This window comes from Lepidochelys kempii, chromosome 3, assembly GCF_965140285.1.
Source record: "Lepidochelys kempii isolate rLepKem1 chromosome 3, rLepKem1.hap1, whole genome shotgun sequence".
NCBI classification, from domain to species: domain Eukaryota; kingdom Metazoa; phylum Chordata; order Testudines; family Cheloniidae; genus Lepidochelys; species Lepidochelys kempii.
Genome location: NC_136382.1, coordinates 208,265,953 through 208,282,547, shown reverse-complemented (window position 1 = coordinate 208,282,547; position 16,595 = coordinate 208,265,953). Strand labels below are relative to the sequence as shown.

The following is a 16,595-nucleotide window of genomic DNA, read 5'->3' as shown; positions in this document are numbered from 1 at the left end:
TTTCTATAGCAGAAATTGGCCTTAGATAAGTTAAACATAGTATTTTCACAGATTTTAGAGTTAATACAAAGGATAAAGTCATAATACATACAACCTTTATATTACACACACACACAAATGTATTGTATATGCATACTTTTAGTATGCTTTATAACTCACCCCTAACTCAGAGTTAAGGTTGACCTAAACTTTTTATATTTTATATTTAAATTTCAAAATACACATCAGATTTAGCATGTAATACTCCTCTACTAGTTCAAAGAAAGAGTACCAAATGGGGTAACACCCAGTAAATGCATAGTCATTAAAATATAACAACATTTCTTTTAAGACTGACATGCCAAATCCTTTGAACCTATATATTAAGGTTGGGGGCTGAGAGAACCTTCCATTTCTGTGTGGTAACGCATTTTGCCTCAATAATTAAACAAACTGACTTCTGGTGTACCAGAAAGAAGACCTACCCCCACAAAAAAAACCCATGATAGCTAAAGCAAATCTGTTTTTGCAATCCTAAAGATCCAAATACTCTTACTGGCCTCTAACGGGTGGCCTGCCCGTTAAGGGCCAGGAAACCTGGGACTAGTCAACCTCATTCTATCAGCCCCATCTATGGCATAATTAAGTATTCCAAGCCTAAGGAGGCAGGGCCAATAGGGGTCAGGTGACTGCCTGATAATCACCTGGACCTCATAAAAGGGCTGAGAGCACTCAGTTAGGGAAATGAAGGGAGGAGCAAGGGGGGCTCTTGTGGAAGGCCCTGACATAGGGTCTGGAGGACTCCAGGGAAGTAGCCTGGGATTCAGCCCCCTATCCCAGAGCAGAGAAAGACACCAGTAGCCCAGAGGCTGTGAGAGGGACTCAAAAGAAGCAGCCTGAGTGTCAGTGCTCTATCCCAGAGTGGAGAGGCATAAGGGAAGCCCAGAAGACAGGGAGAAGAGGAGCCCAAGTGGGATGAAAACGTTTGTTTGTTTGGACTTTTGCTACCCTGGAAGGGGATTGAACCCAGAGAGTGACCTTGCTGAAGGGCTGAGTTGTGTGAATCTCTGGGAGAGACAAAACCTGGGTCAGGGGAAATTCAAGCAGGGACTACCTGCAGCACAATGCTCCGTCAGAAGGGGGTGCTAATGGGCAGGCACACCCTACGAGACCTTCCAAAATCCCAGACACAGCCCCTTTACATCCATCTGCTTCCAAAACACGAGCTTCATTTTCAGTAGAGGTCTAACAAATTCATTTTCAATACATCAAGAAACAGGCCCAATGCCTCATCTGGAAATACTGAAAATATTTTATGACACACCCTTCCTCCCCAGTGTCTGTAGAGTGATGGTGATTGATCTAAAGATATTACCCTAGAAGAGTTGCCAGATTCTTCTCAGGGTATTTTAAATAAGGCTGTCTATTAGCTCCTGGAAAGTTATGTATTTATGATCTCTGTTTTGTCCATTGGAGTAATGGCAAAGTATAATCAGAGAGGTTAGCTTTTCTTTATCTTTTGCCTCAAATTTCTAGTCAGTAAGGCAAATGAAAGATCAGCTTTACTTTAGTTCAGTTCACAAGTAGTTTTATTAATTTTCTATAATCGTGTAAGTATATTCTCCATTGTGACTCTGTGCTTGGTTTTAAGTGTTAGACGAACACTGAGTTGTAAGTAGTATAGAAACCAAATGAAAATTTGCACCTGGAAAAATATCAGCCTGAAAGGTGAAAGTCTGACAAGGTTATAAGTAACTGAAAGCGACTCTTTAGAACTGAAACAGGTAACCTTAAGTGCAGCTCCAGCATGTATAGATGCATTTAAGCAAAGGAGATATTTTATGTTATGCAACACTAACCTTAATTGCTGAAAAATGACAAGGACTATATTTTCAAAAATTCAGAACAAACATACCTGTTCCATTGATGTTTCATGAAGTTCATTGAGATTCAGGGTGTAAATACCTTCCTCTGCACCAAATATCAAGTATTGATCTGTAAAGGGAAAGGGAAATTAAAATTAACAAATCTGGAGTTAAGGAAAGTTAAAATTATATGAACATGGAGCTGGTTTAGCAAAGCAGTGTTTCACTCTGAGTAACAGAGGCACTCAAATTCATCAAAAGCAAGCAATCTACTTTGTTTAAGTTTCCTTATATCAGGAAATAGTAGGAAGCAGCAGTAGCTTAAATTTAAAAAAACAAAAGAAGCAGAGGGATTCCTCTTATTTTAGTTCAAAATACTGGCCATAAGAATTACTGCTGGAAGAACCTATATGAACAATATAATTTATATAAGTTCCTGCTATAAAGATGACGCTTAACTCACATTAATATACATTACTTAACACTTCTATAAGTCTTTCTGCAGGACTCATAACCGCTTCATAGGGTGTTTATCAAGGATGGTACTGACTGACATGTTATATCAGCTCTTCTTTGGGGGCCCCATCTGTTTCTGCAAAAATTAAGATAATTTCACATCTATCCCTCATGGTTACAAAGGCAACCTTCTAAATGTTGGCCACCACAGCATTTTCCTTCTGAGTTTCCAAGCAAGACAGAGTTAAAACCATTGGTTGCTGAGAAGTTGGAATGCTCTCATCTAAATGAAGTGTCAACTCCAAAGACTGCTTTTGATCACTTAAATTTCAGAAAAGCATTTGTTGCTGGTCATTTTAGTAGTAGCAGCTTGCTACAATTTCAGGCAAAACTTGAGTCCCATATCACCAATTCGCCCCCCCCCTACAGTCTGACCCCTGTAGCATAGATCACTTCATCCCACACTGAAATATATTTACCTATGATGGGAATGGTGGCAGCCTCTCTCTCTGCCCACAACAGATTTGAGAAGTTAAGTGAACAATAATATATCTAACAAAACTACAGGGGGAACTGAGGAAGTCAGGATGTGGCTGTTATCCCCAGTGTCCTGGTCAAACAGCATTACCTCCTAACCTGGGATTTTTGATTCCCAGAAGCAGAGTGTGTTTTACACTTCAACCAAAAGAAGAATACATGTACCTCACTTTCATCTGCATGGTAAACTTATTTTATCAAGTACTGATAAACTAAAAAGTTGCAATCTATATCACATACCTTAAAAGTAAAGGGAATTTACTTTTTTTTTTAAATCAATAGTTGGCTTGTGTTTAAGCAATCCAATAAAGAGAAAATTCCTATATACACAAGTGACACTTCTATAAATAATTCTCTTGATATCTAAACTGGATAGATTATGTTCTTAAAACCTTCAGGAGAGAATAAATAGGATGAAAATACATAATGTACTACCTCTTGTATCTGGATTAATCCATGATGTTGCACAATGAATTTTTAATGGGCACCCATTGAAAACCTTTGAAAAGCAAGCACCCATCTGTGAAAGTAAAATATAAGTCATTTAGAACAGTGAATTTGATACTTTACATCAACAGGTATTAGGAAAAATTCTAATTATGTATTTCAAATGGCACCGTTTTTGCCTAATTGAAGGGGTAAAAGGGTTCGGGACCAGTTTATTTAATTCTTCTATTGGAGTACTTTCATCCCCAAAAAACATTCCAGAGAAAGGGAAGCTTTTGCCAGTTCTGGTAACTGATTACAATAATGTCTACTCATTGCAGCATGAGAGGAAACTGAAAAAGGTTCTGTGTGAAATATGGGAGTATGATAAAAATCACAGTAGTCCCAAGAGTGCCCTCTTATTTCTGAAATATTTTACAAATTTGAAATATCATCAGTTGTTGCATAAACTCCATCCTGGTACCTAAGCAGCAAGGAAACTGAAGTTACACTTTTGTTTTAAAATGCATTTGTTTGCAATATTTACGTCTTCACAAAGTGGAACTCTTTTAGAGTGAAGATTTTTATCCCCACACAAATCTTGATAAACTGAGTTTTACCATAAAATGAGAATCTTCCACAGCATAATACTCTCTCCTCTCCACCCCCTGCAGTTGAAAGTAGTTCTGAAAGCCATAGGTATGTCAAAAAGCCTTTAATAAGGTCATGTCTTCATTCCCAGCCAGCAGCAGCTGAAGGAAGAATAGAAACTAGGGGTTCCTCCTTTCCATTCCCACAACCATACAGTGGCAGTTCATCCTCTCTTGCTAAGTAAGAGCAGAACGCGGATAATTCCTTTTCAGTACAGCATCTAATACTGACCTGGTGGGATTCAATTAAGTTGGAGAAGTAAAATTCAACTTAATGTGTTTTTCTAATGGTTTCTTGCTTTCTTGGTTATGGAACAGTTTTTGATTGAATGGTAAGACAATTTTAATTGATTTCTCCAATCCCTTAAATCTCCTATTTCTTTGAATGAAAAAAAAAAATCCTACAAAACTGCAGAGAGTCAAAGCTACGAAGCAAAAAACCAGCCCAGCTTCATTCAATCCACAGTAATTCCAGGATGCAGTAAATAGCAATAAGTATAAATCACTGCATCCTTTGAGGACTTTAAGATTCACCAAAATTATACCAGCATGTATGCGTGTTAAAAATCTCTACTCCCTGAGAATTATCCCCCTGCCAAACAGCAACTTTCTACCTCCAACAACTTCAGTGCTACAGCCGTTTGAGATGCAAATATTTATAATGGGAAAAGTGTTTTCTTCATTGTTCAATCCAGTTAAAACCAAGCCTGGAAATTCTGAACCCAAATGTTGGAAGTTTCAGAAATTAAGCAATTAAAAGTGGAGTTCACAGCACAAACTGTTATGCAATGTTACCTATGTCACTGCAGCACAACACAGGGACAAAAGACCACCTCTTCACCCAGGAGAGGAGCATGAGCAGCACCTTGCTGCAGTGCTGCTTGTGAGAACATGTTCCACCTTTCCATTGCTGGATAGCAGGAAGGTTCTCAGAGCTAAGACACGGATAGGCAACCTAGCCTCCTTCAATTTCTAAAGCATGAAAGTCTTGGGATGAGATAGCTGAAGTAGACTTCTTGACCGAAATCTGACACCTGAGTCTGAGCCTGGGCAGCAGTGTGGCAGGCATGCCTATGAGCATATGCTTTCACTTTTTATAAGAGCCGTTGTCTTCAGTACTGCCTCCTTGCCATTCCTAGAAATGGACCGCAATCACTGAATCGCTAACAGACCGGCATGGGGTAAGTAGAGGGATGAGAGCACACTGAGGTTGTATGCTCCCTGGTGGCATTGAACAGACCATAGGTATGCCAAGACTGAAGGGTTTCCATTCTTACCCTTGCAAAGGGTGTCAAATACCCGAGGGTATAATCTGCCTGGCCCTACTGGCTGACTTTTTGCTATCTCTGCCATACCAGAAAGCAGTCCTAAAGGCGAAAAGCAGCTGGTACCCTTGAATCCAGATTAGTCCAAAAGTTAAAGTCTACACTGGCTGCAACCCAGACTTTTAATACTCAAAACTAGATTTTGGAAAAGCGAGAAGGCAATCTGCAGTGCCCAAGGCACAACTTGAGGAGAATACAAAAAGCTTACCTGTACTTACCTGAAAATGTCCTTTCTTCAAGTAATAAAGTCCACAGATCCACTTCTGGGGTACTACAGTTTAAAAGCAGAACCCAGACCTATCAATCACTGGCAGAAGGGAAATGCCTTGCTCTTTGAAGCTTCTTCCAGTTGAAACTAACTTCCACAGCCAGAAAAACACCATTCTAATTTCCAAAATTACAGATTGTGTTGATACTTTGAAGAAAAAGCACACAACTTTTCCTACTGCAGAGTATGAGGATAATTTACTTTAATGAAAAGCCGGAATTTTTGGATTTTAATTTCCATACATATTCTGGATGATCCATTTGTCCCCAGGGTAGACTTGATCTGTGGACCTTATTATGTGAAAAAAGAAAACTTTTAGATAAGCACAGATACATTTTCCTATTCATCATGCTAAACTGAGAGCTCTGTTACAATGGGATTTTCAAAGCAGCACGCTTTCAGGGGTCAGAAGCAGAATTATCCTTTAAATATGGACATCCAAAATGAGGATGTAGAGAAGACTTCTGTTAAAAAAAAAGGGGGGGACTAAACACTGATGACCAACGTGTAAAATTTGGGGAATTTATGTATTGATGGATATGGATGCCAACAAATCTCACTACACTGAACAGTGATGCTTGGCAAAAGGAAAAATATGAGTTTATTTAGGAAATTAATGCTATGATAGTGAGGACTACTTTTCTGAATTAAAATAAAATCCTGGCTATCACCCAAGAAAGCTCCCATCTTCAAAAGTTCACCTGATTGGAGATAACTGTTATAAGAAAGGTTATTTTAATATATAGGAAGTATGACACCTCCAGCTGCAATTCAAGTGGGATGTAAGGTTCAAAATAAGGTTCCAAAGTTGCGCTCTATGACCTTGTAAGGCTGGAATCATGGTAGCTGTCCTAACGTCACACTTAATATCAGCATTTGTATAAAACTTCCTTTTCTTGAACATGCTGTGATCATAGTACAGAGTTTTCTTTGTTAATCTGTCAGGATGGACTTAGTAAAGATGATCAGAAAAACCAATGCTAATTTCAATTTATTTCTTCTTTGGGCGTTTGTCCCTGTAATACTGCGTGCGTGGGATGGGGGAGACTGGGCTCAGACATTGCTCCAAAAATATTTGAAGTGGCTAGTGATCTCCTTGCTTTTAAAGATGTTGGGCGTATTGTCTTCTCTCTTCAACAGGGGCCCCTTCTGGGTTTCTCTGGGAAAGTAACTGAGCTTCAAGAACAGACGCTACCCCTTTCTGCTGTATGGGCTCCACATGGGCCAGATAGGTTTGTATTTCCCCTGGAGGCTCCAGCCTGGGAGGCCTGTTACGGAGGTGTTAATAGGGGCAGAGAGCTGGGCCTGAAGGCCCCTTACTGCACTCTCCTGCACTGGCAGCATCTGTGCAATGCCCAGTGCTCTTTATTCACAGTGCAAGGGGTCACAATGAAGGGCCAGCAGCTGAACTCTGCAGTCAGGAGTGGGGGTCTTCGTGGGGTTTCTAGGGTGTGATTTTTCATTTGGTGCACTGTCTTTCTGGTGTTGCTTCCCTCATGGAGATGATGGAAACAAGTAGCCGCTTGTCCTCAAAGCCAACTACAACAATCCTGCCTAGGGGAGAGTGGCTGAGGCAATCCCACTCAGACTGGGCTGTGAGGGGGAACTGTACCTGCTCACAGAACTGGCCAAGCCCCCCCAATGTGACACTCGAAAGGGGGGTGAAGCAGAAGACAAAGACCCTTCCTTTTGCCTTTCTCAGCCTAGCTCTCTCCCTGAAGCGTGCAGGACACCAACAGTTGCCAACACCTCAGAAGGGGAACCAGAGCTGAGGGGACAATTTCCCCAAAAATCTAATGCAGCCACAGGACATGGCTGAGAATTACAGACACACACTGTTGGACCACATTGACAGTCTGGAATTTGAAGTCAAAGGTTGAAATTTTTTCTCAAAAAGCTCTGCAGCGAGGAGGTCTGGGTGAGCCACCTGCTGCTGCCAAGACAGATAAAACTGGACAGGAGATGGGGCAGAAAGGTCTGGTGCTGACCCCAAGCTGCGAACGGTCTGAAGTACCCATTGTGACGTGTTTGTGAACCTTAACACAACAAATAACCTGTTTTAAAGAAGGAGACAACTAAGGTAGGGAAAATCCCTGCCAATGCATAATTCCTGTCAGACGCAAACAGCTACCACCTCCAAGAAGCAAGGCTAGTCCAAATGGGAGTAGCTTTGTAGCACAAATTATTGATTTCTAGAGCCAATTTAGTAACTTGAGTTACTTCCTGTGAATCTACCTTAGTGAGATATGGTCAATACATCTGAAAGGTTGAGAGCTCTGAAGCAATCCTGACCGTTTGAGAAGGGGATTACAGTGCCTAGAGAGATGTGAAGGTTTTGGAGATCAAGAATTTTTGTCTTAAACAATGCTGCTCCTTTGGAATGAATAAGTACCAGGAATAAAACCATCTGCATCTATATGGTTCTAATAGCAGTTTTATCACCTTAGCTGCAGAAGGGTGGTGACTGTGTCTGTCAAGACTTACTCATGAGACAGACCCCTTCAAAGAGATGAGGAAGGGAATTAGAGGTAAAGCATTTCATCAAAAGAGAGGACACAGTTCTTTCCCACAATTTACAAGGCCCATTAAATCCGGTGTTTTAGACTATTATGCAGAAAGTAGGACAAAACTAGCCCTAAAGGGGAAGAAAAGTGAAACAGTATTTGACAGATTTGTTGCTTCACTCTGCAATTGGCTCTCAGAATTCCTACTAGAAACCACCACATTATTTGGGCTCATTATTGCTTGAATTCTTTAAAATCAGGATTGGGTGTTGTTCTAAAAACTATGTTGCAGGTCTTGATGCAGGGATTAATGAGTAAAATCCTAGGACAGGTAATATGCAGGGAAGTTGGACTGGAAGATCACAATTGTCCTCTCTAGCCTTAAGAATCAATGAATCCCATCTCAGTTTTGAATCCCGGATTTGAAATGGTATACATTTTAATTCTAGTAGTTTATGAGATATCGGCTACTAGAATCCTATTGGAAAAGACTGCTGTTAAAATGCTTGGCTGATGAATGTATAAATCCTTTCAAGTCTAGTACAACTAGTTTATGGCCTTGGTGCAGAAAGAAAAGTGCTCTCTCTGTGCATGCGTGCGTGCGTACACACACAAAAATCATCACTCACATTTTTATTTCAAGAACTTTCTTAAAACTCAGTCTGTTTTGAAACACAAATCTTAAACGATAGATATTGTTCATATTGGCTTTCAAATATTTTATTTTAAAAAAATCATTGTGACATCTAAACCAGTTGTTCAATTAGACTTTTTAAAAAAAAGACAGAACTTCACTGAATATTCAAATTTGATTTTTTTTATTTAATACAAAAACATTTCTATACTGTATTCAAAATTAGTTTGGATGGTCCAGTATTATATACTTACATGCACTTTAGGTGTGGGTGGAAGGCCATTACTAATTGGTTTCTAGAAAAAAATATCAAACTTAGATTATTCTTTTAATAGCTATACACATTTCACTAAAAACAAAATTAGTGTACAGATTAAACATTAAAATATCTTTGCTGAACTGTCAGACATAGTGCATAATTAACTTATTAATTGTGAGTACAACTATATTAGATGAAACCGACAAGCCAATATTTATTCATATATCTGCATAAAAGACACCCACCAGCGGCAAACTCCATGCAACTTGTTAAACACAATAAATATAGACATGCTGTACATTTTCAAATTTAACACTGCACTCATTTAATGAGATGCACTAAATAAGTACAGGAATACCACAGTTTTTACAGAATTTGGTTTGTGAACTTGCTAACCTTCCTTGTCCGTTGATGCTGCCAACTCCCCCCCCACCCCACAGAGGAATTACTGTTCTAGTGAAATTCATCTATTATGATTCCTTAATATCCCATAACTTAACTTCTACATAATTTATTACATAATAAAATTTTCAACTAGAGATGTGAAAGAACACTAGAGAGTCATCATTCATTATTCCAAAGCTTATATAAGCCGTAGTATTATAATTAGCTGTTCAACATTCCAAACAGTTGCTTAATGTAAACCCTGCTTTATTAAAATTATGTTTCAGCACTCCACACATTGTTTATTCTATACCAAACCATTTCATAAGCATCAAGAATACTTATCTCTGCATTGAAAGAAATATTTCAACAGACAATTATCTCCTTTTTAAAACTGTAAGCTGCTTCAACTACAAAACTTGAAAGGGACACAGTCAGCTGTAAGTCTAGATGATTTCAAAAGATGAGTTACAAGTGGTTTCAGGAGCTATACTTATCCGATCTCCCCCCCCCCCCCAATATTTATGCTTTTAAAATCACATTTTAACTCTTTAAAATATGTTCTCTCCCCATCCCTCACTATTCTGATAACTCCTCTCCTCCCCCCACTCTCACAAAAAACTGACTAATGGCAACGTTTTCCAGAAGCAGCCCCTGATTTTAGGGCACAAATTGAGACATCTTGAACGTGCCTTTCAGAGATGCTGAACACTCATCTCCCATTAGCTTCACCTGGAGTCAGAACTGGATCCTGAGCCAGTTTGAAAATCAAGCCCAAGGTTTCAAGCTGGGATGCAGAAACTGACACACACCCAAATCAGCGGCCACTTCTGAAAATTTTGATCTAAATGACTACACAGGAGAAATAATGAAATTGACTATTACACACCAAAAGCTGTCAAAATGCACCACGACAGCAAACTAAAAAAAGTATTTTTCCGCCCAGACAGAGCAGTAGAATTAATATAATGGGCAAATCCTGGGTCCATTTGTCTAAAAATCCTCGGAAAATACAGGAAATCACAGAAAATCTGTGACAGTTGACAACTAGTCTGCTGTAGGGGCTCAAAGGGGTCTCAATAAGCTGTAGTCCAAACCACACAGGACTTAAGTCAAAATTAACAGAGTTAAACCTGAGAGCAAACAGGATGCTAAGAGAACTATACATGTCACTGATGTAAAAGGTGTGCATATACAGTATTTTAATTTGAATGGTATATTTATGAACAGCTAAATACATTGTGTTACTGAGTTCTTGTGGGACATCAGTTTTGTAGTTTGTAATTAAGATTTTATTCTGTAGGCCTGAGAGCCTCAGAAGTTCATTAATTGCTAAGGGGTAAAATCACACTGTTATAGATAGAAGCTTTCAAAATGAAATTAGGTCCAAGTATGCCAAAATACATGAAGGCACACAACTTTAAAATCATATTGTTTAAACAATTTTTAAAAAACTTTTGTTTCTAACATCACTCTAGATTTTTGTCTTCATTACTGTTACCTCAAGTTATAATTCGAGTCCTGTCCACATACAAACACCCTTAACTCAGGTGTGGTGGTGCTTTTAACCGGAGCTGGCAGGCCCACCCAGGAATATAGAATAAAGCTGGAGTTAACACAACTCATCAGCTGCTAACAAAACCACTCTGCAGCATGGACAGAGATTAGCTCTACTTGCATACTGCTAGTCCTCCAATGCCTTCCTGCAATTCCTCCCCTGGGTCCAGAAAGGACAGACAAGTTCTTCCACAATTCGCTGGGAAACCATTAACACAGCAAAGAACCTTGCCAATTTCCCCAGAACAAGTAATTGCAGGGCCAGTATGGACATAGCATCTACTGTGTTATTTTTCACTGTGGCCACTCTCACTCGAGCTAGGCTACTGTGCGTGCGAGGAGTAAATTGAGTACTGATAACCTGAGTAAACTCTGCTGTGAAGACAAACCCTTAGGACTAAAAATTTAGGACTAAAAATCTGTCCGCAACAATAAAAAAAACCTTAAGCGCTCCAGCTCACCCTCCATCCTGATTCCTCACAGTTAACTCCTGCATATCTCCACATTCTCTCCCCACCTACTGTTGCATCCTTCCTGTCACTCTTTCAGTTCCTTCTTCAACTCCATCCCCAGTATGGCCAAGTCAGCTTCCCCACCGTAAAATGCCTTCTCTGCTGGATCTGGGGCTGCCACTTCTCTTGTGCTGAATAACTGCTGGTACTGAAGTGTCATATATTATCAGTTTAGCCTCAGTAAACAGACACTTTGATTTTAACCTTTTCCTCACAAGATCCATTTTATTTACTGTAGAAGTGGCTTGATTATATCCCTGTTAAGAACACTTCTCTTCATGGTCAAGCAGCAGTTAAACTGCAATCCAAAACTAACTAGTCTGGGGAGAAAAATGCTATGACTGTATATGACCTTAATTGGGCAATATGATCCGCAATAGCCCCCACAAACTGCAGAGGATTTATGCAGATATTTCTTCTTAACTCTAGTACAGTTTATATATAGCCCTAGATGTATCCAGCCCTGGATGTTGAATAACTAATGGAAATTACTCAAGGCAATCCTTGGCACATTGATAGGAAGACAGAATTAAGGATTTGCATTTATTCAGAAACCCATATCTGCTATGCTGCAATGAAATCTGCTTCTAGCAGGCAGCCTTCAGAAAGTACAACAGAACCTTGCTAATCCACATAATTTTATAATCCACACAAAAAACTCCCCATCTCACAGCAAAGATGTTATACCAGACCGTGTTGCAGTGAAACGTTAAATTCCTAAAATTATTTTTACACGTTCAGTATCAAATAATTAAAGCCTAAACTGCAATTATCAATCTAAATTAAACTACATTTTGCATTACATTTTCCTTGGGTTCCCAATTTTTTTTTGTTTTCATACCCACTAGTCAGTAAAATTCACTACACAATCTCTCATCATTAATATGAATTATTGAGGTTCTACTGTACTGATAGACAGGACACATCACTAAGGTTTTACACAGACACAAATCTTGAATGCACAATATTTATTACTTGTAATAAATGACAGCTCCTAGTAGCATTTAAAAATAAAATTGATATTAATGTCGACTGCTTAAATTTAGATAAAAACTGTAGCATGATTAAACAGTTTAGCCAAAATGTTTCAGACTTGTAAGACAAAATCCATTCAACAGATATCAAAACCTGAATATATGAAACAAATCAATAATCATAGAAATGTAGGACTGGAAGGGACCTTGATAGGTCCTCTAGTCCAGTCACCTACACTGAAGCAGGACTAAGTATTACCTAGACCATCCCTGAGTGGTGTTTGTCTAACCTGTTCTTACAAGCCTCCAGTGACGGAGAGTCCAAAACCCCACTAGGTGATTTGTTTCAGTGCTTAACTACTCTGACAGGAAGTTTTTTCTAATGTCTAACACCTAAATCTCCGTTGGTGCAATTAAAGCCCATTACTTCTTGTCCTGTCCTCAGCGGTTAAGGAGAACAATTTATCACCCTCCTCTTTATAACAACCTTTTTTATACTTGAAGACTTATGTTCCCCCTCAGTCTTCTCTACTCCAGACTAAACAAACCCAATTTTTTCAATCTTTTCTCATAGGTCATGTTTTCTAGCCCTTTAATCATTTTTATTGCTTTCCTCTGGTCTTCCTCCAATTTGTCCACATCTTTCCTGAAACATGGTGTCTAAAACTGGACACAGTACTTCAGCCGGGGCCTTATCAGTGCTGAATAGAGTGGAAAAATTACTTCTCGCGTTTTGCTTACAAGACTCCTGCTAATACATTGCAGAATGATGTTTGCTTTTTTTGCAACAGTATTACATTGTTGATCCATATTTACTTTGTGATCCACTATAACCCCTTGATCTTTTTCTACAGTACTCAGTCCTACACAGTCATTTCCCATTTTGTATTTGTGCAATTGATTATTCCTTCCTAAGTGTAGTATTTCGCATTTGTTCTTATTGAATTTTATCCAACTTATTCAGACCATTTCTCCAGTTTGTCACGATCCTGTAGAATTCTAAATTCTGTCTTCCAAAGTGCTTGCAACCCCTCCCAGCTTGGTATTGTCCACAAATTTTATGAGTATATTCTCTACTATGGCACCATCCAAATAATTTATGAAGATACTGAATAGAACTGGACCCCGGACACATCCTTGCAAGAACCCACTTGATATGCCCTTCCAGCTTGATTGTGAACCATTAATAACAACTCTCTTAGAATTGTTTTCTAGCCAGTTGTGCACCCAACCTTATCGGAGGTTTGTCTAGGCTATATTTCTCTAGTTTGTTTATGAGAAGGTCATATGAGACAGTATAAAAAGCCTTACTAAAGTCAAGATACATCACATCTATTGCTTTCCCCCTATCCACAAGGCTCGTTACCCTGTCAAAGAAAGATATTAGGTTGGTTTGACATGATTAGTTCTTGACAAATTCATGTTCACTGTTATTACCTTATTTTCTTCTGGGTGCTTACAAAATAGAATGTTTGATTATTTGCTCCACTATCTTTCCCAGTACCAAAGTTAAGCTGACTGTTCTATAATTCCCTGGATTGTCTTTATTCCCCTTTTTATAGATAGGTACTATATTAGCCCCTTTCTGTCCTTGGGGATCTCTTCCATCCTCCAACAGTTCACAAAGATAACTGCTAATGGCTCAGAGACCTTTTCAGCCCATTCCTTAAGTATTCTAGGATGTATTTCATCAGGCCCTGCTGACTTGAAGACATCTAACTTGTCTAAATAATTCTTAACCTGTTTTTTTTCCTACTTTAGCCTCAGATCCTACCCTCATTTACACTGATGTTTGCTATGTTAGTCATCCAGTCATTGCTAACATTTCTGGTGAAAACTGAAACAAAAAGGGTATTTAACACTTCTGCCATTGTTGCATTTTCTATTATTGTCTTTCCCTCCTTATTATGTAATGGGTCTACCCTGTCCTTGGTCTTCAATAAAGCACCGTGCAATTCAACCTAAGGAATTTGTTAAAAAAAAAAAGTATAAAAATAGATTTGAAATCATTACCAACCAGTATTTCCTTCTTTTCTTTCCTTGAAAAATTAGTGTCTCTATTTTCATTTGGCTGTTGATGTGGCGATCCCTCTCTGTCACCATTTAAATGTAAAGAACTCACTCCATTACCTTCAAAAGAAACGTTTAAAGTTATATAAACATTTTCTCTACATTCAACTTAAAATGTAATAGACAGACATGAATTTGATGGGTCAAATTCTCTGTGGGCATTAACTCCATTGTACACCAGCAAAAAAATTGGCCCATTAGAACAGGAAAAGGAGTTGTAATCATTTCAATCCTTTCAAGCCCCTAAACGAGGATCAATAAAACTTCTAAAGGTTTTCAGTATGAGATAGTATGAAACAGAGTCATCTTCACTGACTCTCTTTGTATTTACAGCACATGTGGAGAGAGGATATTCACAGATTTTTCCTTTACAAACATGACTGCCATTCTCAGCCCAGTCACTGTAGCTGTTTTAAAGCAAAATCAGGAGTTGCAAAAGCTCATTCTCTGAAAAGATAAGCTTATCATATGTATATCTTCATTAACCTTCTACATTTGGGAAACCAGCTATTTTTTCTTTTCTGTTAATTAACAAAATTATATAGCCACAGAACTTTCCTCCCCGACCCCAACTCTCTCCCTTCTGAGTTAATACCATCTACTTTTTAAGCTAAAGGAGCCTGAAAAATTATGAGTCTCAAGAATGTGAATTTTTAAAAGGCCAAATTTTAACTGATTAGAACTCAAGCTAATTAACAGATTTACTTGAATATTCTTAGTAAATTGAGTTTTCCTCAGGTTATATGCTGAACATTTGAGGCATATAGACTAGGGGTTTTTCCTACAAAATAATGGATGGACTCCCACTTCAAGTGCAAAACACACTCCAACCTTACCTAAGACGTGAGTATGGTGCCTCCATTATATATATAAAAACACACACGCGCACATAGAATTTTATTCTACAAGTTCTACATGAAAATTACTACCAAATTTTGACAGGTTTCAGAGTAACAGCCGTGTTAGTCTGTATTCGCAAAAAGAAAAGGAGGACTTGTGCCACTTGTGTACTCTACAGTGCCACAAATACTCCTTTTCTTTTGACCAAATTTTGGTCGCTAACAGGGAAAATTGTGTGAATGTGAGGTAAGAGAGTTACCTGTTCTGTAACTGGGGTTCTTTGAGATACGTTGCTCATGTCATTCCACATTAGGGGTGCGCGCTCGCCACATGCACTGGTGCCAGAAGTTTTTTCCTCAGCAGCATCCCCGGGGAGCAGCTCTGGCACCCTCTGGAGTGATGCCTGCATGGCATGGTATAAGTGGCACCACTGGCTCCCCGCACCCTCAGTTCCTTCTTGCCAGAAACTCCAACCGTGGGGAAGGAGGGTGGGTCATGGAATGGACATGAGCAACACCTCTCGAAGAACACCAGTTATGGAACAGGTAACTGTCTTTTCTTCTTCGAGTGCTTGCTCATGTTCATTCCATATCAGGGGACTCCAGCAGTTCCTGTGGAGGCAGGTAGGAGTTCACGGCTGCGCAGACTGTAATTAATACAGCTCTGCCGAACCCAGCGTAGTCTCTGGCCTGCTGAGTGATGGCATAATGAGACGTGAACATGTGGACAGAGGATCACGTCACAGCTCTACAGATGTCCTGGATCGGGATGTGCGCCAGGTAGGCCGCTGAAGATGCCTGCGCTCTAATCAAATGGGCCCTGACAATCGACAGTGGCAGGACCTTTGCCAGCTCATAACAGGTCCTTATGCAAGAGGTGATCCAGCGGAAAATCCTCTGTGAAGAAACCAGAAGGCCCTTCATCCTATCCGCCGTAGCGATGAAGAGCTGGGTCGATTTACAGAAAGTCTTGGTACACTCCAATAGTCAAGGCCCTCCAGACGTCCAGTGTGTTCAGATGCCTCTCCTCATCCGTCTGTGTGGCTTGGGACAAAACACTAGCAGGAAAACATCCTGGCTCACGTGGAAGAAAGATACCACCTTTGGAAGGAAGGCTGGGTGAGGCCGCAACTGGACCGTGTCCTTATAAAACACTGTGTAAGGCGGTTCAGAGGTCAAGGCATTAATCTCAGACTCGTCTTGCTGATGTCACCACCACCAGGAAAGCGACCTCCAGGACAGGTAGGAAAGGCAGCCTGGTGAGCCTGGAGAGGACCAGGTTTAGGTCCTACTGCAGGACAGGGGACCTTACCTGAGGGTAAAGTCTCTAGAGGCCCCTCAGGAACACGACAGTCA

General features: G+C 39.7%; 1 protein-coding gene across 7 annotated transcripts in view; it reads right to left on the bottom strand.

The window, feature by feature from the left end:
• The window catches only part of MAP4K3 (mitogen-activated protein kinase kinase kinase kinase 3), a 150,720-nt gene that overhangs the window by 26,791 nt on the left and 107,334 nt on the right, over positions 1-16,595 (bottom strand). For all 7 annotated transcript variants that reach the window (XM_073339816.1, XM_073339812.1, XM_073339813.2 and 4 more), the window contains 4 exons: positions 14,348-14,460; positions 8,899-8,940; positions 3,273-3,357; positions 1,895-1,974 (listed from right to left, as the gene is read on the bottom strand). In XM_073339816.1, coding sequence (XP_073195917.1) covers positions 1,895-1,974; positions 3,273-3,357; positions 8,899-8,940; positions 14,348-14,460 — 320 coding nt within the window. The remainder of the gene's footprint in view (positions 1-1,894; positions 1,975-3,272; positions 3,358-8,898; positions 8,941-14,347; positions 14,461-16,595) is intronic.